The 20,712-nt window shown below is 38.0% G+C and overlaps 1 protein-coding gene across 5 annotated transcripts in view; it reads left to right on the plus strand.

The window, feature by feature from the left end:
* Positions 1-20,712, plus strand: part of GRIA4 (glutamate ionotropic receptor AMPA type subunit 4) — a 217,477-nt gene that overhangs the window by 70,028 nt on the left and 126,737 nt on the right. For all 5 annotated transcript variants that reach the window (XM_071734643.1, XM_071734636.1, XM_071734652.1 and 2 more), the window contains one exon: positions 4,711-4,950. In XM_071734643.1, coding sequence (XP_071590744.1) covers positions 4,711-4,950 — 240 coding nt within the window. The remainder of the gene's footprint in view (positions 1-4,710; positions 4,951-20,712) is intronic.

The following is a 20,712-nucleotide window of genomic DNA, read 5'->3' on the forward strand; positions in this document are numbered from 1 at the left end:
GTGTTAGACTGGAGCTTCCAGTCTTCGACAGGTACCAAACAGGCTGCTGAGCAAAACTAATGCTGTTGGCAGATCTGCTGTGCTCTGCTTATCAGACTTGATTTTCTAAATTGTTAGGGTAGTGTTTTATTTGTGTCTTGAAGAATTTATAAAACTTTTGGGTGTGACCAAATAATAAAAGACCAATATAATATAAATATCTGTGGAGATATGTATATGTATAAGTATATGTATGTGTATGTGTATTTGTACATACACATTGCTCAAATACTTTCACTTGACCTCTTTTGGTCATTTTTATGGTAACAATTACAGCTGTATTTGGACTGTGACTTCCCCCGTATCTGTTTAGAGGATTTAAACTATAAGAGAGTAATTTCTGGAAATCAGAGAATGAGGAGAAGCTGGTATTTTTTACTTTCTGCTTTTCAAGAAAAGATTTGCGTTTATAACTTGGGACTTTTCTTTAGAGCAGTAACAGGGACTTTGGTAAGTCCTTCACAGAGAAAGAAGACTGCATGTGGCTTGACTGTGCATCTCAATAAACCCTGCAGCATACAATTTTTGCCATTTTGGCATTAGGGTTCCTTTTCTAAACTGAAGTCACCTATTATTTTATAGTGATGGTGCCATCAGATAGTTTAAGCTACTGGAATAGAACACACCTCATTCATATTACAGCTACTGCAATAACATTATCTCAGCTTCTTAAAGTGTATTGGGATGCATTCTCTGGAGCGTGACCTTCCCCTTCATCCTATGTTTGGTGAGACAAATGACATTGCAAAATTTGTAGGAGAAAATCCTATACGTAATGATGGAATTCAGTTTTCAGGTATAAAAGGATATCTTGTTTAAAGAAAAATTATTATTTGATATATTTTGAAGTATGGTCATGAAAGTGGATTTTGTCACTGCTTTTTATTTATGAGGGAAAAGATCTCAATTTTTTTTTAGAATGGTAATATGAGACTGTGTTTTACTAAGCGTAATTTAACTCACTTATAATAAGTAAAATACTTGTAGAAGTGCAAGAGACATACTAAAAGAACTGGGAAATCCAGGTAGTCATGTTTGCCTGGAGGCATTTTCTGAGAACAGTAGTGAGTCAGAAAGTAAATCCTCGTGGCTTTGCTGATTTTTGTGGTCGCTGCTGATTACTGTAAAATTGATTCAGGGGCACTGCAGCATCTCTGCATATGTTTAAGCCTGATCTCCAAAGTGTCACAGGCATTTTTCCTCTCTGTGGGTATTTTACTGAGTAAGAAAAATTCTCATAACCTCCCTAGTAGCATTTAGCATTTTTCTTATCAAGGAGCCAAGAAAGACACTATTCAGTAACTTCCTAGTCTTGATTTTAAGCCCAAGTTTTCCTGGATTGGTTATTTTAAATGATATTCAGATAATGTTTTATTGGGCTGTGGAAAGGATAGTTTACTTTAAAAATGCAAAGATTAATTATTCTGTTATTTCAGTTCAAAGTATTTTAGCATGACATTTTAAGTTTGACATTTTTCTTTGTTTTCTTCATCCTGAGAATGAGTCTGAGATTTAATTCCACTAAGTTAAATTTCACAGTTTCACAGCTTGACATGCCTTTTTTTAATTTTTCATCCTGTAGAATGCTACTATATGGACTGTGTGTTACAAAAAGTACCCTTTGCTCATGTGAAAATGCAAAAAAATAAAGCAATGTAGGGCTTTAACAAGGACTTTCTGTAAACAGAAAACACATTAAGTAGCTACCCTTGCATACACAAGGTTTATATTCATCTATTTCAGTTGGTAAAGTTAACTGTACTCTATTTAAAAATAGAGGAGGACTGCTGCTTCCTCACAGAAACTCTTGTAAAACACTGAGGAATCCCATGGCATGGGAACGTAACATACAGGATGTTACTCCAGAACTGAATGAATGATTATACAAGATAGAAAAACAAGTGTTTTTAGAAAGAGTTATTAGTAATAAATTGTGTTGAAGAAATTGGGAGGTATAGAGGAGATTTGTTGCAGAAATGAGATCTAGGGCTGCCAGAGAAAACTGAAACTTGCAAAGGGCATTAAAACATCAGTAGAAGGTCGTTTACATCTTTAAATACAGAGACAGGAAATAGGAAAATAATTGAAGCTGTCATATATTGACGATGGGACAGAAAAGTAGGAAACTCTGGTTAGAGCTGTAAAACTAATAGATAGTTCATATTGATTTTCATTCAAGGAGGACACTGATATTAAAAGAGGTGTGATGGCTAATGGGAATAGGGAAATCGGCTCCTTCTTCCATGGTTCTTAAAGAATTGGTTTAGGGAATGACAGATGAGATAACAAGTGCTTCTTAGTAGTGAATCATGGTACATATGATCAGTGAATAGAAGTATAATACCTTTTTCAAGGGGGACATAGAAACTGGCAGCTGTGGCCCTAGAGCTTAATATCAATAGACTGTAAAGTTATAGAACAGATTTTGATGGAAAGATTTTTATATGGCTATAGACAGAAAATGGCATAAAATGAAACTGGAAGTTATTAACTAATAAAGTTTGGGATTAATCCATATCTTCTAGTTGCCAAGAGAATGAGGTAATATACACATACTCCTAAGAGAAATGATTTATGAAAACAAACAAGAGAGTTAAATGTTAGTCATGAAACTAAGGGCAACAAATGAAACTAAGATGGCAACAAATGCTGGTAGAAGAAGAACTGCCAGACTAGGGAATCATAGCTACAGGAGAAAGATGCTGAGAGAATGATGATTTTACAGTAGACACGGATATAAAAAGTCAAGAGTACCCTGATGGCATTTGCTGCTGAGACACAGATATAGACATCAACAGAATTTCAGAGCAGGCCAAGATTGTAACTGTGGAAGTAAATAATTTTGAGGCACACAGTAATAGATGTGACATAATGAAAGAAGAATAACAGTGACTAATAAAAATATTATGCTGTAAGCAGAAACTTGTCATTTAGAAATTGCTCAGAAGGAAGAAGGAGCAGAATTTTGATCCTGAGATGATTGTCAGCTCTGATCACTGAGATGCATGTTTAGAAAGCCACAATGTGGCTCACAGAAGTATTTTACAGTAGAGATGGGGAAGTAATGTAAGAAGCATCAGGAAGCCTTCAGCTGACATTGTAAACATGCTGGTCATCTGTGTTCAAGAAGGATGAGGTGAAACTGGGAAAGCACAGAACAACACTTTTTAGAATGATGGAATTGCAAGGCAGTTGTTTGATAGGTCTAGGACAAGGTGTGCTGTGTGGTCCATCAAAAAAAACATGAACAGTTCTTGTGAGAGCCGTGTATCAACATACTGAATGAGAATATAGAGGAAGAGGAAAGCTTAAAAAAATCTTATTAATGTATAATCTGAATATAAAAATTCTTAGGTTGGGGGCTGTAACAGTGGGGCAGTGTATAAAATCACAGAACTGCACTCAAGGCAGTTTTCCAGTTCTGGCGTCAGAACTGGAAAAATCATCCAAGTCTAAGGAAAAAAATGCACAATTTTTATTTTTTGCTCTTTATGTAGTAAATGGGATATGAAAGAATCAAAGCAGAACTGGTCTGAATCAGCCCATTTGCTAAGTGTTTATGCTGTACCTTGAATGTGCTGCTCTCACGGGATGACTATGACCTACAGACTAGAAGAGTCTCATTTAGTTAAAAAGGTGTGACTTAGGTTTTCCCATGTTCAGACTACATGTAAGAATGGGTTGCAAGGCAGGAGGGACAAGAGAACATAGGAAATGAATTCTTATGAGCAAATGCATACAATGATCCCCTAACTGTTCCTTTCTCCATTTCTTGTGATTCTGGGATAGGTAACACTCTTAATGATCACACAGTTTCTGGTGAGTTGTTTTTTACTTCAAAAACAGTGAGATGTTTTTCATCAAGCACTGTATGAGTTGCTAGAAAGGCAGTATTTTCTCAAGATAATAACCTTATACCTTCTTTTATGTGCATATAAGCCCTTATCCAGTCTGTGGGAATCCATCTCTCTGTCTTAAATGTGGCCAAGAGCAAATCAAAACTCAGAATATTCATTTAGGTCATTTGTTTTCTGTTTTTGAGGTTGAGATAGAGTAGAAATAAAAGGGGTTTGAGCAAAAGTCTGGTCACATTGACTTGCTGTATTTTCCTTCAACTCTCCTCTTAAAGTCAAGGAGGTTATTCATGAAGCAGGTTTTTACTCAGTGTCTGTAGTACAGTTTTAATGCAGAGCAAGGGCTTCCTGCTTAAAAGGGAGTGAAGGTTTTACATTGTTACAAAATACCCAGATTTCACTTATGTGGTCACTATGATATTTGTAATAATTTTCACATTTTAAAACATAAACACTTTGCTGCTTAAGGTAATGGAAGTTATCAGTGGCTGATATTATGCAGAGCTATGGTTAAAGCACCATATGATGATTTTTCTCTAGTGTGCAAAACTACATCATTCATTTTATATTTTATTTTAAACTGCTACAATTAATGTAATGTTCTATGAATTGGACCTGAAAGTGAAAAAATCTTATTTAGCTATTTATTTATTGGTTTCCAGAGTAAAACCCATATGGAAATTGCATTTAATTAAACACATTCAGAAATAGAAATCTTCAAGTTAAAAATTTGAGGCTATTGGAATGTATAGGTATATGTTTACAGATTTTGTCACTAGCTGAACTCTGGTGTTTGGTTTTTTTTTCCTTCTTCCAGTTTGCTCCCAGTATTCTAGAGGAGTTTTTGCCATTTTTGGACTGTATGATAAGAGATCAGTACACACCTTGACCTCATTCTGCAGCGCCTTGCACATCTCCCTCATCACGCCGAGTTTCCCCACGGAGGGTGAGAGTCAGTTTGTGCTGCAGCTGCGGCCGTCCCTGCGGGGAGCCCTCCTGAGCCTGCTGGACCACTATGAATGGAACCGCTTTGTCTTCCTCTACGACACAGATCGAGGTGAGTTGTGACCCAGCTTTCTGATATTTTTTAATTCAAATGACTTCCGCAAGAGCTGTGCATTTCTCCATCGTATTGAGAGCTTGAGGAGTGGAGTTTTAAAGGGTGTTTGAGGTGAAATACCTCTGATTGCATAGATGTGTGGCTGAAGGAAGAATTCCTTCATCTGCGAATACTGGATATTGGCTGCATGTGATATGTGATATGAACTGAGCAGCCAGGGCCTGTGCTTTAAGTCTAAAACACTAAAACATTTTAACTAATGTTAGCAAAACTAAGATGCACTTAAATAAGCAGAATTTGCAGCTCTGTTTAGTCTCAAACTCACTTCACAAGTGGCGACAGTACAAAGAAAGAGAGAGAACCAGTCACTTCTCTGCAGCTGCACTGGTGCAAGCTGAGGGGTGAGTGAGTCCCCTGGAGCTTCCATGCTTTGGAAGGTCAGAACACAGAGAGGCTCACTCAGTGTGAGTCTGTTGGGCTGCAGCAGAGAAGTGGAGGTAAGAGGTAATACCTTCCAAGCAAGAAGTATCCATGGGCAGCAGAGGGAGGGAATGCTGCAGTAGCCTATCTTCTGCTCCTTTCATCTGGACCTATCTCTGTGATGGACCACATTAAAAAAAAAAAAATAAAATATATATATATATATATATATATATATATATATATAATGCATTGCATAAAAGCCTGCGCTTTCCATCACCATTCTCCATTCCACATGACAGAGCATCTCAGAACCTTTTAAGTGGTAAAAACTGCAAGTGTGTCAATGTACCTCAACACTCAGTGCTGAACCAAGATGCAAGATTTCCCTTTCTCCACGTTGTGTGTCTGTTCTGCTGGCAAAGCCCTTTGCTTTTGTTTGTGGAATAGGACTGAGCCAACATAGCTGAATTTCTGTGAAAGAGGCAAGAGTTTTATGTTGATGGCTTGCTTTCAGGGGGAGGCAAGTGGCATAGCTGTAGTCAAATAATTATTTTACTATAGCTGTTTCAATATAGCTCCCCATGTGGACAGTCTGTTCTGGAATTAAAGTGGCTTTATTCCAGTATAATTACTCTGCAGTAAAAATAGGGAATTATACTGACCTAACTAAATCTGTTTCATTATTTGATTATGGCTATAGAAGTCAATTTTCTCATATATATATGCACTGAATTTCAGTGAGGATTTAGCTTGATATATTGCCTAAATACCTGAATGAGTAAAGGAACAAAATGAAAAGGTTAGTATTGCTCCATAATTGTGAGTTGTATTTTAAATAGAGATTCTTTTTAATGTTTCTTGGACCTACAGAGGGAATTTGAGAAGCATTATCAAATGTATTAGATAACTGGAAAGTGAAAAATTGGCATATTTAAAAGTATTCCTTTTCAAGACATAATAACAGGTAACAAGAAAGCAAGGACATAATTACAGATGTGATCCTACAAGTTCAACAAATTGTTAAGAGAAGAAGTGCACAACCTGCAGTCACCTTTCTCATCTAAATTCACATGCTTAATTAGATTGAGACATCATTTTAAGCATGCAGTATCAAACCAAGGGCAGTTTCAGAATATCATCTATGAGAGTCTGGTTACTAAACAATTCTTATGGTACTGAACTCAGCAGTTCTGAACTCATCAGTGTGTCTTTGATAAAGAGGTGACATTTGCCAGCTTGGATGCAGAGGGTGCTACATTAGGTAGTGTCTCAGATTCTGAAGAGGTGACTCAGTTCAAGGCAGGTGAAAATAAGATTAAATGTATCTTTAGATATTATGATAAACTGTAAAGATATATCATTGATCAATAATTTTCACTATGATTCCACAATAGAAAATTTTAATGTGGAGCTGAGATATGATTAGAAAAAAGTAAGTATCATCTCTTACTACCACTGTAAGTAGAAAAAAAAAATCATTGATGTTGAGTCACAGGGTCTCTGTGAGGCCAGAAGTTAATCTTGTCCAGATGTATGCGAATGATACTGATGTTACATGCCAGATGTTTCCCTGTCACCCAAGGAAGGGGAACCTCCTTATCCTTTTGGGTTTGATACTGGGATTGCATGTTGATCTTTGCAGCTTACCCAGGAAACCTCTAAATAAACTTGGGGATGGGGTTGGAAGGAAGGGAGGAGGGTGTGTGTGCAGGTAAGCGTCAGGCATGAATTCCATGTTTGTGATGAAGGCAGCATTCAGCAGCTGTCAGTCTTGGAAAAACCAGAAATCCTTGGCTGAAGATTATACTTAGGCAAACCTTCAGCAGCTGGGGCAATGTGTTGTGGTGAGCAGATTTCTGCTGTTCAATGTGTTGTGGTGACCAAATCTATGCTGTTTTCAGACCTGCTTTCCCAACCTTCTCATCTTGCTTGCTTCTTGGTTTTATTGCACGTGGCTCAATTGCTGCTTGCTCTTTCAGGGTGAATAATTAAATCATATTGGTAAGGTAGGTTTCTCTGCAGTATCACTCCATCAATGTCTTTGGTAGCCCCTCAGCACCCTGTAGAAGCCTGGCCTTTTTGCTACTGAGGGCAACAATGTTAGCATTTCAGGTTTGGTCAGGAGTCCACTTTTTTCTCATTTCTCCAGGTCATTCCCACATACCACACTTGAGTTTATGCCATGCAATAGTCTTGGAGCTCACAAACTGATGGGGTGATGACTTCAGCTGTTATGTTAAAGCTCCCTTTCCTATGTTCTGCCAAACTTGCAGTTTGGAAAATCACTGCCCTGGAACAGAAAAAAGATACTAGGAAGAATGGTTAAAATGCAAAATTAATTGAATCTAGCAAGGGACATTACAGAAAAGGAGAACAGGCTTGAAAAAAAGGCATTGGACATAAGAGAAATAAGAAGGAAAATTTGGCTCATTGAACATGGCAAGTGAGCAAGTAGTGTGACACAGAAAGCTAAAGCCTCATGGTCCTTTTGTTTCAATATATTCTCCTTTCTCTTACATTCAATATATTCTCCTTTCTCTTACACTCCTTCCAATAGAAATTTTAATTGTGACCTGCTGATTGATGCAATTAATACTAACAGCAAAGTGCAAGGAACACAAGACAGAGCAGTGGAAAAGCAGGCTGAAGAACACTTACCTGAGTTATGCAAAACATAGTAAAAAAGGGTTCAAATGAAAATTATGCCTCCATGAGTTATCCAGAGGAAAGGGAAGTCCAGCAGGGGTGAAGTGCTCAGTTCTCCGTTAGTATTTGATGTCACCTCTAAAGGGACAGATGTGAAAAAAAAAAATGGGTGACCCAGAAGAACAGTAACTTTATCTAACAGTTGTTCTAATGTGACTAAGTGATGCTTCTTTTAAAAGGAAATACACAATCAAGTGGACGTGTGCTTCCACAAATCCATTGGAATTTTAACCCAGTGCAGGTATCCCTAGAGAATGATTCTGCTTGTTGATGACAATATTTTCGAGCATCAGAAAGCAAAAGTTGGAGCCCAAAACCACAGAAGGCTGGAGAAGTTTGTGTGAGGTTTGAGAAGCTGTTTAAGAATAAGATGTTAAGAACAGAATTATATAATCATTTGGGTTGGAAAAGAGCCTTAATATCATCCATTAAGCTAAGACTTCCAAGTCCACCACTATACCATGTCTCTAAGCACCACATTTACACATCTTTTAAATATCTCCAGAGATGGTGACTCAGACACTTCCCTGGACATTCTGTTCCAGTACTTGATGATCTTTTCTGTGAATAAATTTTTCCTAGTATCCAATATTGAGTTGAGAGGAGCAAGAATAGAGTACATAAGAGGTCCATGTTAGTTTTCTACCTTGTGCGCAGCTCTACTGAGAGCTGGAATGGCTAAATTTTCCAGTAGAACTGGAAGCATTACCCAGAGCCAAAAGATCCCAAGACAAAGAACATCAGAGGGGCTGTGGAGCAATGTGGGACACCAGGGAGGATGGCAGCCAGCAAGCTGGAAACTTTCAGGAAAGTTCAGCAGCCATTTGAATTCAGCTGTTTCCCAGTGAGTTTTCGGTCCCTGACTGTGACTAAAGAGCAGTAGTAGGAGGGGCAGAGCTACCAGCTGGCCTAGCAGTTGGCTCACCAGAGGCAGTGATTGTAAAATAGTTATAGTTCTCTAGAAATCATGTGTGAACCTTTTTATGTACCTTGATGATGTTTTCCCTTTGCTTCTTGTAATTACATATTGTTCATTAAACTTATTCAGTCATGGTTGCAGGTGAGGAAAATCATCTTACTGTGCAGAAGATTAATTTAATTTTTCCACATTTCTGGATAGTGTTTTTATAGAGTTGAAAACATTCTGTTTTATGACAATCTAAACCTGGCAGAAGGGCTACACAAGTCCTGGAGGCCTGTTTTAATTAATTCTGCAGTACATAACATAGTACTCTCCAAGCTTTTGCTTTGTAGAGGATAACTTGTGAAGAATAGGTGAGTCCCAGATGTCTGGAGAGGCAAAGAAAGCTACAGGAATTTTATATCTCTTCCTCACTGACCTCCGCATAGAGATATCAAGTATATATCAAATTAAAACAAAAATAAATCATGAGCCAGGATAAAAAACCTCAGGAACTGAGATTCTTTTATTCTTGGTTGTTAAGGGGCAAAGAACACTTTGTCCACACTGAAATCAAGGCAAGAATTAGAATTATTTTGCATATTTAAGGTGTTACTAGGAAAAATGTTTCAATCAACTTAGAATAATCCAAGGAGATTGTAAAGAAGAGGTTGGAAAATATCTTCAGTAGTGATCTGCTTTACTCCATCCTTCTTCAGATGATCTATTGTGTTGCCTCAGAATTTTTATTTTTTTGGGGGGGGGGGCAGGTAATTTTCATTATTTCTCTAGGAAACTGGGAATATCTTCTTCACAGGTCTTGGGACACTTGAACAATATTTTTCTAGTAGGGAACAACTTCCACCAATATATTACCTTTGTAAAACATCTAGAGTGTTCTGTTATTCAAAAATCATATAAAAACATTCTAAATGACATAGATAAGGACACTGTAAAGTTAGGTTGAAGGACTATAATTATAATATGGTACTCAAAAAATTATTGTTAGTTGGACATCCAGTAACTGAAAGAATTGGCCCTATATCAAGCTTTACTTGATATTTTTCTGCACTTCTTTGTGCAGATTTGTCAATGCATTAATACTGAAAAGAGTAATAATCTAACAGAAAGTTGGAAAGTTTTTTCAATAGTTATCTCTATTGAGTTATCTCAAAAAAGCTAAACATACTAAAGCCAGTAGTCATGTAGAAATGTAGCCTACATGTTTCTCATAGAATCACAGAATCAATATGGTTAGAAACAACCTTTAAGATCATCAAGTCCAGCCATTACCCTAGCACTGACATGTTCACCACTGAACCATGTCCCTAAGCATCACATCTACATGTGCTTTAAATATCTCCACAGGTGGTGACTCAAAATTTATCTGCTTATTCTTGAACTAAGTTAAAAAGACTAAGTGATGCTAGTAAGTAACAATTTCAAAATGAACTTATGACAGAGTATTAAAAAAATGTTTTGTCACTGAGTGCTGTTTAGGTGTTAATTTTTTTTTGCATAAGCCTAGACTTACATCACTCTTACCTTAAACTGCTAGAATGTCACAGGGTGTTTCACGTAAGCCTGAGAAACAAGTTATGTGCTGGATCATAGAGAGGAGTATGTTGGGAAAATGGCACTGTTCAACTGCAGTGATCCACTTGGTCTTGAGACCTTTTTTTCATTATGATCGCCAGGAATTATTGGGAAAGATTGCCACAAAATCATTTTTCATCCTACTGATCTTTGGCAAAATGTGCAAGAATAGAAGACAAACAGAAGTTCATGATGGTGTCCACTTAAAATCAAATGCATCTTGCAGTTATTCACCAGCCTTTTGAGAAACAAAGATCAATGCTGCCATCACATTGCAAAAATATTAATATTGTATATTCCAGAAAGCGAACCACATCCAATACCTGGTTTCATAATGTCTATTAGACTACTCTAATGTATGGTCTGTATGAACTTTACTGTATTTTTTTCTTTACAAGTTCTGAGATTAAAATTATCAATGTTTTCACCATGTCAGCTATAATGTATTTCAGAGTAGTTCCATCACAGTCCAATACTGTCCCTATTTGGTGGTCAGAGGAAACCAAAACCCAGAGAACAGAATTACAATATTACTACCCCCCAGCTCTCCCATGGGAAGATAAAAAGGGAATAAGGAAGAGGGACTTCAAGGCTGGAAGTTAAAAACAGAACCAGTTGAAAAGCACGGGGAAAAAAGAACATGGGAGAATAATGAAAAATATACAAATCTCAATTTCCATTATCACTGACATAAGTATCCAAAAGTCCCTTGTGGCAGAGCTGACATGAGGAAAGGGCTCTACCCAGCACCTGATGGAATAGGATCCTGCAGAGCATGTGGTAGGGTGAGCACAAGCCTCTAAGACATCTGCTGGACTATCCAAGAGAGGAAGGAAGAAAAGGCTCTCCACCCTCCTGGATTTTAGGGGACTGGCAAGAAATGGGAGGTAATAGTGACCCCTCTCTGTTTTGCCCTCTGGATCCCTCAGGGACCTAAACTACATCCCATCTCTAGGTCCTCATATTAATACCATAAAATTAGCCTATAAACCCTAAAATCATTGGAACTGGCCAACCTGGTTCAGAATTTCAGTATTCCAAATGCATCTAGGCATGCAAATGGCAGTTACGCTGTAAGGAAACAGAAAATAAGTTCTCACTAGACTTCTTGAAAAAGCTGTTTGTCTCCACATGAGCAGTAAATCATGTCATGCATACTGGCATCCAGGTACCACTGTGTTTGTTATTTACCAAAGTTGTGTTTTATTGAGTGCAGGCCTTCTGACCTGACACACAAAACAGAAAGAGAACAGTTGTTCTACCAAGTATCAGTGGTATCAGTGAATGTAGAAAACTGTAGTTTGTCAACCTCCTTCTTGTGATCTTCTGCTGTCTACACTCAGTAACAGTAAATTCTATGTTTTTAATGGAAGAGACTAATGTGCTTTCTGTCAATAATTGATTTGCAGAAAAATTAGTTTTTAACAGTATTACTCATTAATAATTATACCAGTAATATGCTGGCTTGTCCTTATCTTCTCAACAGGCATAAGTAGCTTGAAAGTATACGTAGTAAATGCACACATGAAGCTAAGATGCAACTGGATCCTAGCATCAGCATTGGTAAAATTGATACTGTCACTGTCCATCTTTCCTTTGTTTTACCAGCAAAGAAAAGTGATAATGGTAAACTAGCATGGTCAGCGTGTAATGAGCTCAGAATCCACTACATATGAAAATCTTCCAAGAGCTTTCAAAGTTCATTAAATAAAAGTACTCCTCTTGTTGATTAAAACCATTTAACATTAGATCAATATTGAAATTAACACCAAATACAAATATGGAAATTATAGCTCATCATTAAGTGTACAGATGCATCCCCTAATGTTGCTATTCCATGTAAGATGTGGATCAGATTAAGCTGCATCAGAACTTCTCTGGGTGTTTTGGTCATCTAGCTGAACACTCAAAATATGCACCAGAGCCTAACATTCAAATGCCCTTAAAATCCCAGTAAATTGACCACTGCTCTTTATATTCCTGATCTGAACAACTTGCTTTCTTCTATTTTGGGTTAGTTGATGCCATGGAAAAAAACAAGAGACTCGTGATAATTTTAAATATGGCTTTTCAAGTTGCTATGCCAATGAATCATCTTTGCCATTTTCAGTGATTTGTTTGTGACGATGCTGTAGACTCCTTAGAGGTAAGCTCTTTTTTTTCAGTAGTGTTTATCTTAGTTTTGCACATGTGTAACTCAAGAGTACACTTGTAGCTTCTATGTGCTTTTATATTCCAACATCCTGATAGAAATGGCATTGCTGTTGCCAATGGATGGTTCTAATAATACCAGAGAAATTGCTTTATTGGTACAAGCAATTAATTTGTTTTTACCTGCATATGCAACACATTTCTTTTTAGCTGTTTGTTACACACAATCTGTATTTAACTGCGAGCAGGATAGAGGGGTCTATAATTCTTAATTTCTGTTTCCATTTATTTAAGAGCTATTCCACACAAGAAAGTCATAGTGCAGTTAAGAAAAGAAGAGACTTTATTGTATAGAATGTTGGGATTTTTTCTGAAATAAACCCAAGCTTCCTGTGTTGTTACTTTTACTGCCTGCATAGCAAAGTTCATTTGCTCTTAAAGAGTTATAAATAGCAGCTCTGAGCACATTTCTGAATACAGGCTGTACCTGAGTATGAGTACATACTGCCCCATACAAATAATCTGTGTATACTGTACATTGAGAAATGTATGCTGTAAAAATTGTTTTTGTCAGTATTTGATCCCAAATAAGAGCTAGTGATGTAGATACATGCTAATGCAACTTTTATTAATCTTTTCAATGAATTAAATCAATTACTTTAAGAGAGCAAAATTATAAGAGGAAAATTCATGTTGTGGTTTCCTGATACTTACTTATATTAATCATTAGGATAGGCTCTGCCCTTTCTTAGTATATCTGATTCAGTGGTACCATGATTGACAAACCTGGAAAAAACTGTGATGAGTGAAGGGACTGTGGCAACCATCACATCAGCATAACCAAGTGCATCTTTTCTTATGAATCTGTCCTATGTTATCACTACACTTTGGGCAGGAATAACACTGCAGACAGTTGATTGATACAGCATCCAGCAGCGTGGACCTCCAAAGGAGGCCTTGAAAAGACTCGGGTGAGGAAGCCAGAGACTCATCCAAATGCTTATGCTTTAGAAATTTACTTCAGTGTGGACATCTGAATCTGCAGCTGCTGTACATAGCCTTTTATATCGCCACAGGTGTTGGCTTCAGTGCTGGAGCACAGGGTGGTAGCAAACAAAGGGGAGTATAGTCAATGCTGCCAGAGACCAGACATAGTGCCAATTTAATACTGAATGTAAAACAAATACTTGTGCCAATTTGTTTCTAAATGCATTTTTAGTTAGAAAAATTAGCTTGTCTTTTGAGAGCATTATCTATGTGTTGATGAATGTTCCAAGTTTTAATACAGAATAAAGCAGCCCTTTAAAAATATATATATGTATACTTACAAATGTTCTATTTCATATTTTTTTTAAAAAGAATCAAACTTTATTAGACTAATATAATTCTTCAAGATCATTCCTTTGCATATTTTGTGAGACATTTATCCCTTACACAGTACGAATTGTTCCTCTGAAGCTGCAATAGGAAATAAAGGTAATTCAGCATTTGAGTATGTTGTGAAGTAAAACTGTTTGTATTGAAGGACATTTCTGGAGTAGCACATTCTTAATTCAGCTGATTGAACAGTCATTGTATCATCTATGCAATCTATAATTTTCTGCATTTACTACTTCTGTGAAAAATATGTGTTCCAATGTATTCAGATTTTCGCTATTTTGAGTTGCATTTTGCTTGTAAGTAGAGTGTATGTTAGGCATTTCCCTCATTAATTACAGCTGAATTCTATTTGCATACATATTTATACAAATAATTTGTCTTTGGTCAATGCCAAGAGGAGAGGTGGAAGTATAGAGATCCGTTTAAAATTATTGACTACTTATCACAGTACTACAGATGCTATTTCTGCTTCTGTACAGGGAATTTCCTGCACTAGTATTTACAGATAATAGCATTAACAGCTGCTTCTGTTACTAAAATTGCAGTGAATGTTTGAGGTACTTAGCATTTTGCAGTTGGAAAGAGAATTACCCAAAGGTCCTTCAGTCCTAGGACTCCAAATTTCTATTTTGTACTACTGATTTGCTGGGTTTCAATATTAATGCACACCTGGATGCTGCAGGACATTTTCCTGTGGCCAAGGAACATACATCTTGTTCCAGTTTGACTTCGACTGCAGATTTTAAACAGAACATTTAAAGTACTTTTGGGCATCTGGGAATAGTAAGTGACAAAAGTGCCACCAGAGAGAGGAGTTGTGATTGCAAAACTATGGTTGGTAGTCTCAATCCCTGGTACAAATATGAATTATATGCTAAACAGTCACTGGAAATAAAAAAGAAAGAAACTGTCCTGGAAGTAAAAGCTTGGGATCCCTCTCCTAGCAGAGAGCTTGATCAGCATGGGACAGTTGTTACTCTGAGAGGTCCCTTGTAGACACTTGCCTTTTAGAAAAGCTGTTGGAGCTCTGTAATTTTCCTCTGTGGAGAGTTCACAGTAAGAAAACTAAAAGCAAATGGCAAGTTTAGGTGCACAGTACAAAAAAAAAGCACAGTAGTAAGCAAGTTTTGAGCACATAAAGATAAGCAGTATTTTTAAAGTGGGATATTCAACTAGTTCTTCATAACAGAAAAATGCATTTGCAGGTGCTTGTTATGAAATGGTTTGATTTTTATGAATGACACTGAGTGGAAAGGAAGCAGTTTACTTCATTAGAAAACGTGGTAAATGCAAGGCATTAAGATATCTCTGTATTCAAATATATCCTTCCTGTAAAAAAACAAAAGAAATTTTCATGGGATAAGCATAGTTTCAAATAGGTCTAATTTCTTTAAAATACTCTTAAAAACTACTTCAGAGGAATCCAGTGCTGGGTTTCTACTCCTGTTTCTGCATCATGTACTTTGCATACAACTGCAACAATTCCATCTTCTGTCACTTCGTAAATTCTGTCTGATTTGGCCTCCAAAAACATGTCTTATCTATGTTATTGCTCCCATTTCCAGGGAGGTTTAATTATCTTAAACTACATTATCTCATAAATCACCTCAGGACATATTACTGCATTCTTTCTTTCACATATTTGCCCAGATTTATATGCTTAATTCTGTATTTCTTTTCCTCTTTGATCATAGCGTTGGCTTTTTTCCCTACACCTTCTTCTACTTCTTTTCCCACACTTTCCTGTTCTAACTGTACCTTCGAATAAGCCTGATCTATTTTCAGTCCCTGAACACTATTTGAGAACTTGGGAACATCCTATTGTCTTCCATTTTTATCTTGCTGTTCTCAATGGTCAGAGATTAAGGTTTTTAGCTAGACAAAAATCCAAAACATGTAACATGACTTAAAATTAGTCTGTGTTTGTGGCTTCCATGGAGGACAAAGTGTGTGTGTGTTTCCAGGTGAGCAAAATATTATCAATATATTTCAGTGCATCAACACTACACTTTGAATGAAACAGAAGACATAGGGAAAAAATAGTTTATTTTAATTTTAAATCAGTTTAGAAAGGAAAAGACTTCTAGTTTTGCTTTGCTTACGTTATTGCTGCTAAAAAAAGTATATAAGAAGAGTTCACATGCCCGTATCACTGAATTGCAACAAGAGAGGTTCACCTCATTATTTGTATCCTCAAAAGCATGTCCAGGCTACCAAACAAGAGTAATAATACGAAATGCATAGAGGTTCAGTATTTCATTGGCACCAGGAGCTGAATTCACAAGTAGCCTCAAGGCTGAATTACATAATCCCTCCCCCCAGAAGTCAGGCTCCTTGTGGTGGCCACCGCACAGCTGCTGGCCTGGGCGGCATCCAGGCAGACACAGTCACAATTGTCCCTTTTCATCTGGGTCATTCTGAATTCCCCCAACAGGAAATGGAACACAAGCAGAAAAGTTTTAAAAACACCCCAGACATGAATCAACAAAAACCCGGAACATCTGCTCATCAAAGCTCATCAGAAAACAGTGTATTTTATTTACACTACTCTACTGGATGCACTGAGAATCCCTAATGAGGTTAGAGATCACTGGAAAATATTTCTGGTTTGGAGTGTCCATTTCACTTTCCATATTAGCCTCATCTACCCAAGGTGTGTGAAATGTATCATGTTCACAGCCTCTGCATTGTTATTTATTTTAGCATCAAGTGATGCAGTTTTATTAAATTCACAGTTGACATCAAATCCAGCCTGGTCAATAAGAGGTAAAATTTTCTAATCAATATTTAAGTTTCTTTTGAAGGTAAAATAGTGCTGGCAAAGTTGAAAACCAAGATAATAGAAAGTACAGTTAATATAAGTGGATTCAGCAGAGGAGTGAGGAACTCTCCGATGTATAAGGAGATGCAGGCTCAGAAACCCAGATAGAGCAGCTCAGTGTAACCTACTGACTGCATCCTGCATTGCCAGGGAATTGGGCCACTGTTTTTAAATGTCTAACATTTTCTGATCCACAAGACAGACCCCATACTCTGTCCTCATTCAGGATTTATGAATCCATCTGTTCTTACAAGAAGTTATTACCAGGACAGGTCTAATTTCAACTTTGTTCAGAGCAAGCACTCAGATTCTGTCTCTCTTTTTTCAGTGGTTGGTATTTTTGTAGGGCTGCACTCAAGATACTGTGCAGGGAAGTCCAAAGCTCCAGGGTAGATGCTGAGTTACCTGAGCTATTCCAGTTATTGGGGTGGGAGATTCACCTCACCTATACTGAGGAAACACTGGCTTAGGCTGGCTGTGACCTTGTCCTGGCTTCACGCTTCTTTCTGCATCTCAGAAGGAAAACAATTTTTTTTTTTTTCCCCAGGAGTAAAATTTATTGGTGAGTGAAGGGAGTGTTTTAATTCTACTTGTCCACTTATTTTTGGTTTTTTTTCAGGCATCAAAACATTGCCTAGAATTTCCTCTGAGGCTTTTCTGTTTTGTTCATAGGAAAGCATCTTCCTTAGCAATGAATAAGTTTAAAGGAAGCCAGTGTAGCACTCTGGTCACTCCTTTAGAGAGTCAACTTGGAGATTATGCAGTTTTCTCAGTAAATTCCAGAAGAAGCATAATGTTGGTTTGGAGAAAGAGGACAACAGCATTGATGAATTACTAGAGCAGCTGTAAGTCACATAAGAGGTAATTATTTTTTGCAAGTGTGGAAAGGAATTTTATTCTGCATGTCTGCTGTGTAGCTACAAAATATTGCTGTCAGTGCCAAAAAGGATAAACACCTGCTAAAAGAACTGTGGAGAGGATAATCTCTCTTTTTTACACATACACTTATGAAATACATACTACACATTGGACCATTTCCAGGTTTTTTTCTTTCTCTCAGCAATTTTCTATCCATTGAATCAATTGTTCATCCTCTCTGCTCAACCTGTGAAAAAGACATCTGCTATGTAGAGTGGCCAAATACCAACATATGACATGCTTTGGTTACCTTGTGCCAACCTGCTAGGACAGAACTTGCCTCTGTTTTTTAACCAATCTGCTTCGGAGTTCTGTCATGTATTTGTGCCGCTGGGATGTGGGACTGGTGCTCTCTCCTGCTCCTTATCCCTCCTCACCAGGCTGGAAAGAGCTTCTTGCTGATTTCTCTCCACCTGTGCAGCTGTAGTGATGCTCTGCCAGCAATGCTAATGCTCCCTTGCCAGTTTTTAAACATTCTGCCAAGTAGAGAGAATTAATAACAAGATCTGAATCATCTCTAAAGTAACCCAAATGCCCCTGTGTCCTATTCCTTCAGTATTATGTCATTTTTCAGCTCCTGTCCAGGATAATAAAAAGGATCTCTTATATTCCCCCAGCTGAGAAGTCTGTCAGGGCGGGCCACACCATTTACTCAGGCTGCCCTTTTTGCCTTTGTGGCTCTAAATGTTTAAAAACCTTTAAGCCAGATTTTCCAGCCCATGTCATGCTGCTCAGCTGGTGCAAAGTGGATGGGCTCCAGCCAAAGCTGGCGAGTGGCCACAGCCTTTCCCCTCGTGCCCATGGAGGCAGCCCGGAAAGGGCAGCAGGGTTCATGTCCTCTTGGCCCCTTTGCTGAGCTGTGCACAAGGTGGATCAGCACCAGCACCAGCCCAGCCTTAGCCCAGCTCCAGGCCCAGCCCCCACCACTCTCAGAGGGAACCCCTGGGACGAGCTGAGCCCGGCATCTGTGTGTGCCAGGTGGCATGCGGGGACATAGCTGACCTTGCCTTCTCTGAGGACATTCACATCTAGAGTGGAGCTTTCGATTTTTCAGACTGGAAATCACAAGAGTTGAAAAAAATTAATGAGTTTGAGTGGAGATTAAACCAACCGGGAGAAACTGCTAAACTGGAATCATGGCTAATAATGTCTGCAATATACATGACTACTATAACTTTAGCAGCATCTTCCCACTGCCATCTGGGCTAAACTTATTTAATTATATTTCTTTAATTTTGTTTCATCCTTTTTGCTCTATTTGCAAGCAGAATCGAAGATCTGAAAGTGTAAAGATGATCTGCCAAAAGTGGAAGATGCTTTGGGATGGCCGTGCCCACTGAGTGTCATACCTTCCGCTGCTGACAAGCATTCCTTTTAGGTTTAAAACAAGATTGTTTTGATTTCACTTCACAGGGAAAATTTACCCTTTAGTCTCCAGACACCTCTGCAGGCTGCATGATGGTGCACAGAGCAGGGGCAAAGGAGTGGGTCTTGCTCCATTCAGCTTTGATGCCTCTTTCTGCCTCTTTCTGCTCCTAGCAGTTATCATTCCCATTGCAGCTACTGGTGGCTTGCTTTGGTTGGGTGTCATCCTTTCCTACCCCTGTGCTCTGGGGAGCATCTGCACAGTCACAAGTGTAACCTAGAATACTCCTGTCTTCTCCCCTCCCTCTCTCCTGTCTCTGTTTTGTCACACATGTCAATTGTAAACTTCACTTCCTATTTCTATGGCATTCTTGCTTATGTCCAGCTCTTTGCAATGTGTTATGGTTCGAAGTCAATTATAATTTTTGGATTGGGCATGAAACCTTTGATGCAGCAGTTCTGCAGCTTTTTCTCTCTCATTCTCCAGCCTACATCACCTGCCTAGTGTCTGGAAAGAAGGACAACACTAACTGCCTGCAAGGGCATCCCTAAATACCAGCATGGAGGTTTTTGTGTGGTAAAAGGCAAACCTCTTTATAGAAATGTCAACATGCTCTAATATTTGCTATCCACCTCTCAGTAGCCAATCATTGGCATCGTCCTGTGCTAAGAAGATGAGTCATGTATAAATATATATATATCCTATATCACATTCTCTTTCACCATATCATGTACCCACTGCTTTTTTAATAAGAGGTTATTCCACAGTGGCTGTGATGATAACAGAGTGGTTCGTGGCAGTGAACTGACCTCAAGTGCTGTGTAAAGCCCCAGTGGGAGATGTGAGAAAAAGAAAACATCTTTATAGCTGAAATACCATGTCTTCTTTGTCCAGGCCAAAAAGTGTCACCGGGCTTGATATACACTTCAAAAGAATCTTATTTTTTCCAGGACTGTCTTCCATTTGTTTCACTGTTAATACCTTAATATTACAAATTAGTGTGCCTAAAAGAAATACCACTAAAGTTGTTTTGGTTCTCCTATCCACTTATAGTAAAGAGGGAGTTTCTGAGTGCCTAAAAGTTATCTGGCTTGTAAAGAAAAATCTGATATATGTCAGAGACTGGAGTTACAAAATTTGACCTACTTAATATAAAATCCTATTAGACGGATTTACACATTGCTCCCTGAGATCAGACTGTCCAATATGAAGAGCAGGACCAGAAGTCTTTAGTGGGACCTGAAGCCTTAAATCTGTTTAATGCTGCCATGTATTTTTTCTAAGTTACTTTTCCTTCAGTCTTTCAGATTCCTTTGCTAAAACCAATGCAAAATATGGCCTCATCCCTATAGATTTATAGTTTGAGACATCACTATGGTCAATCACTACAAATGTTACCTTACGGTTTGATAAACAGCATTGCTGTCAACAAGAAAAAAGCTCTTTAGTATTTTTTTTGCCATAACTATTTACAAGGCATTGTAAGATGGACCCCTT

This window comes from Heliangelus exortis, chromosome 1, assembly GCF_036169615.1.
Source record: "Heliangelus exortis chromosome 1, bHelExo1.hap1, whole genome shotgun sequence".
Lineage (NCBI taxonomy): Eukaryota > Metazoa > Chordata > Aves > Apodiformes > Trochilidae > Heliangelus > Heliangelus exortis.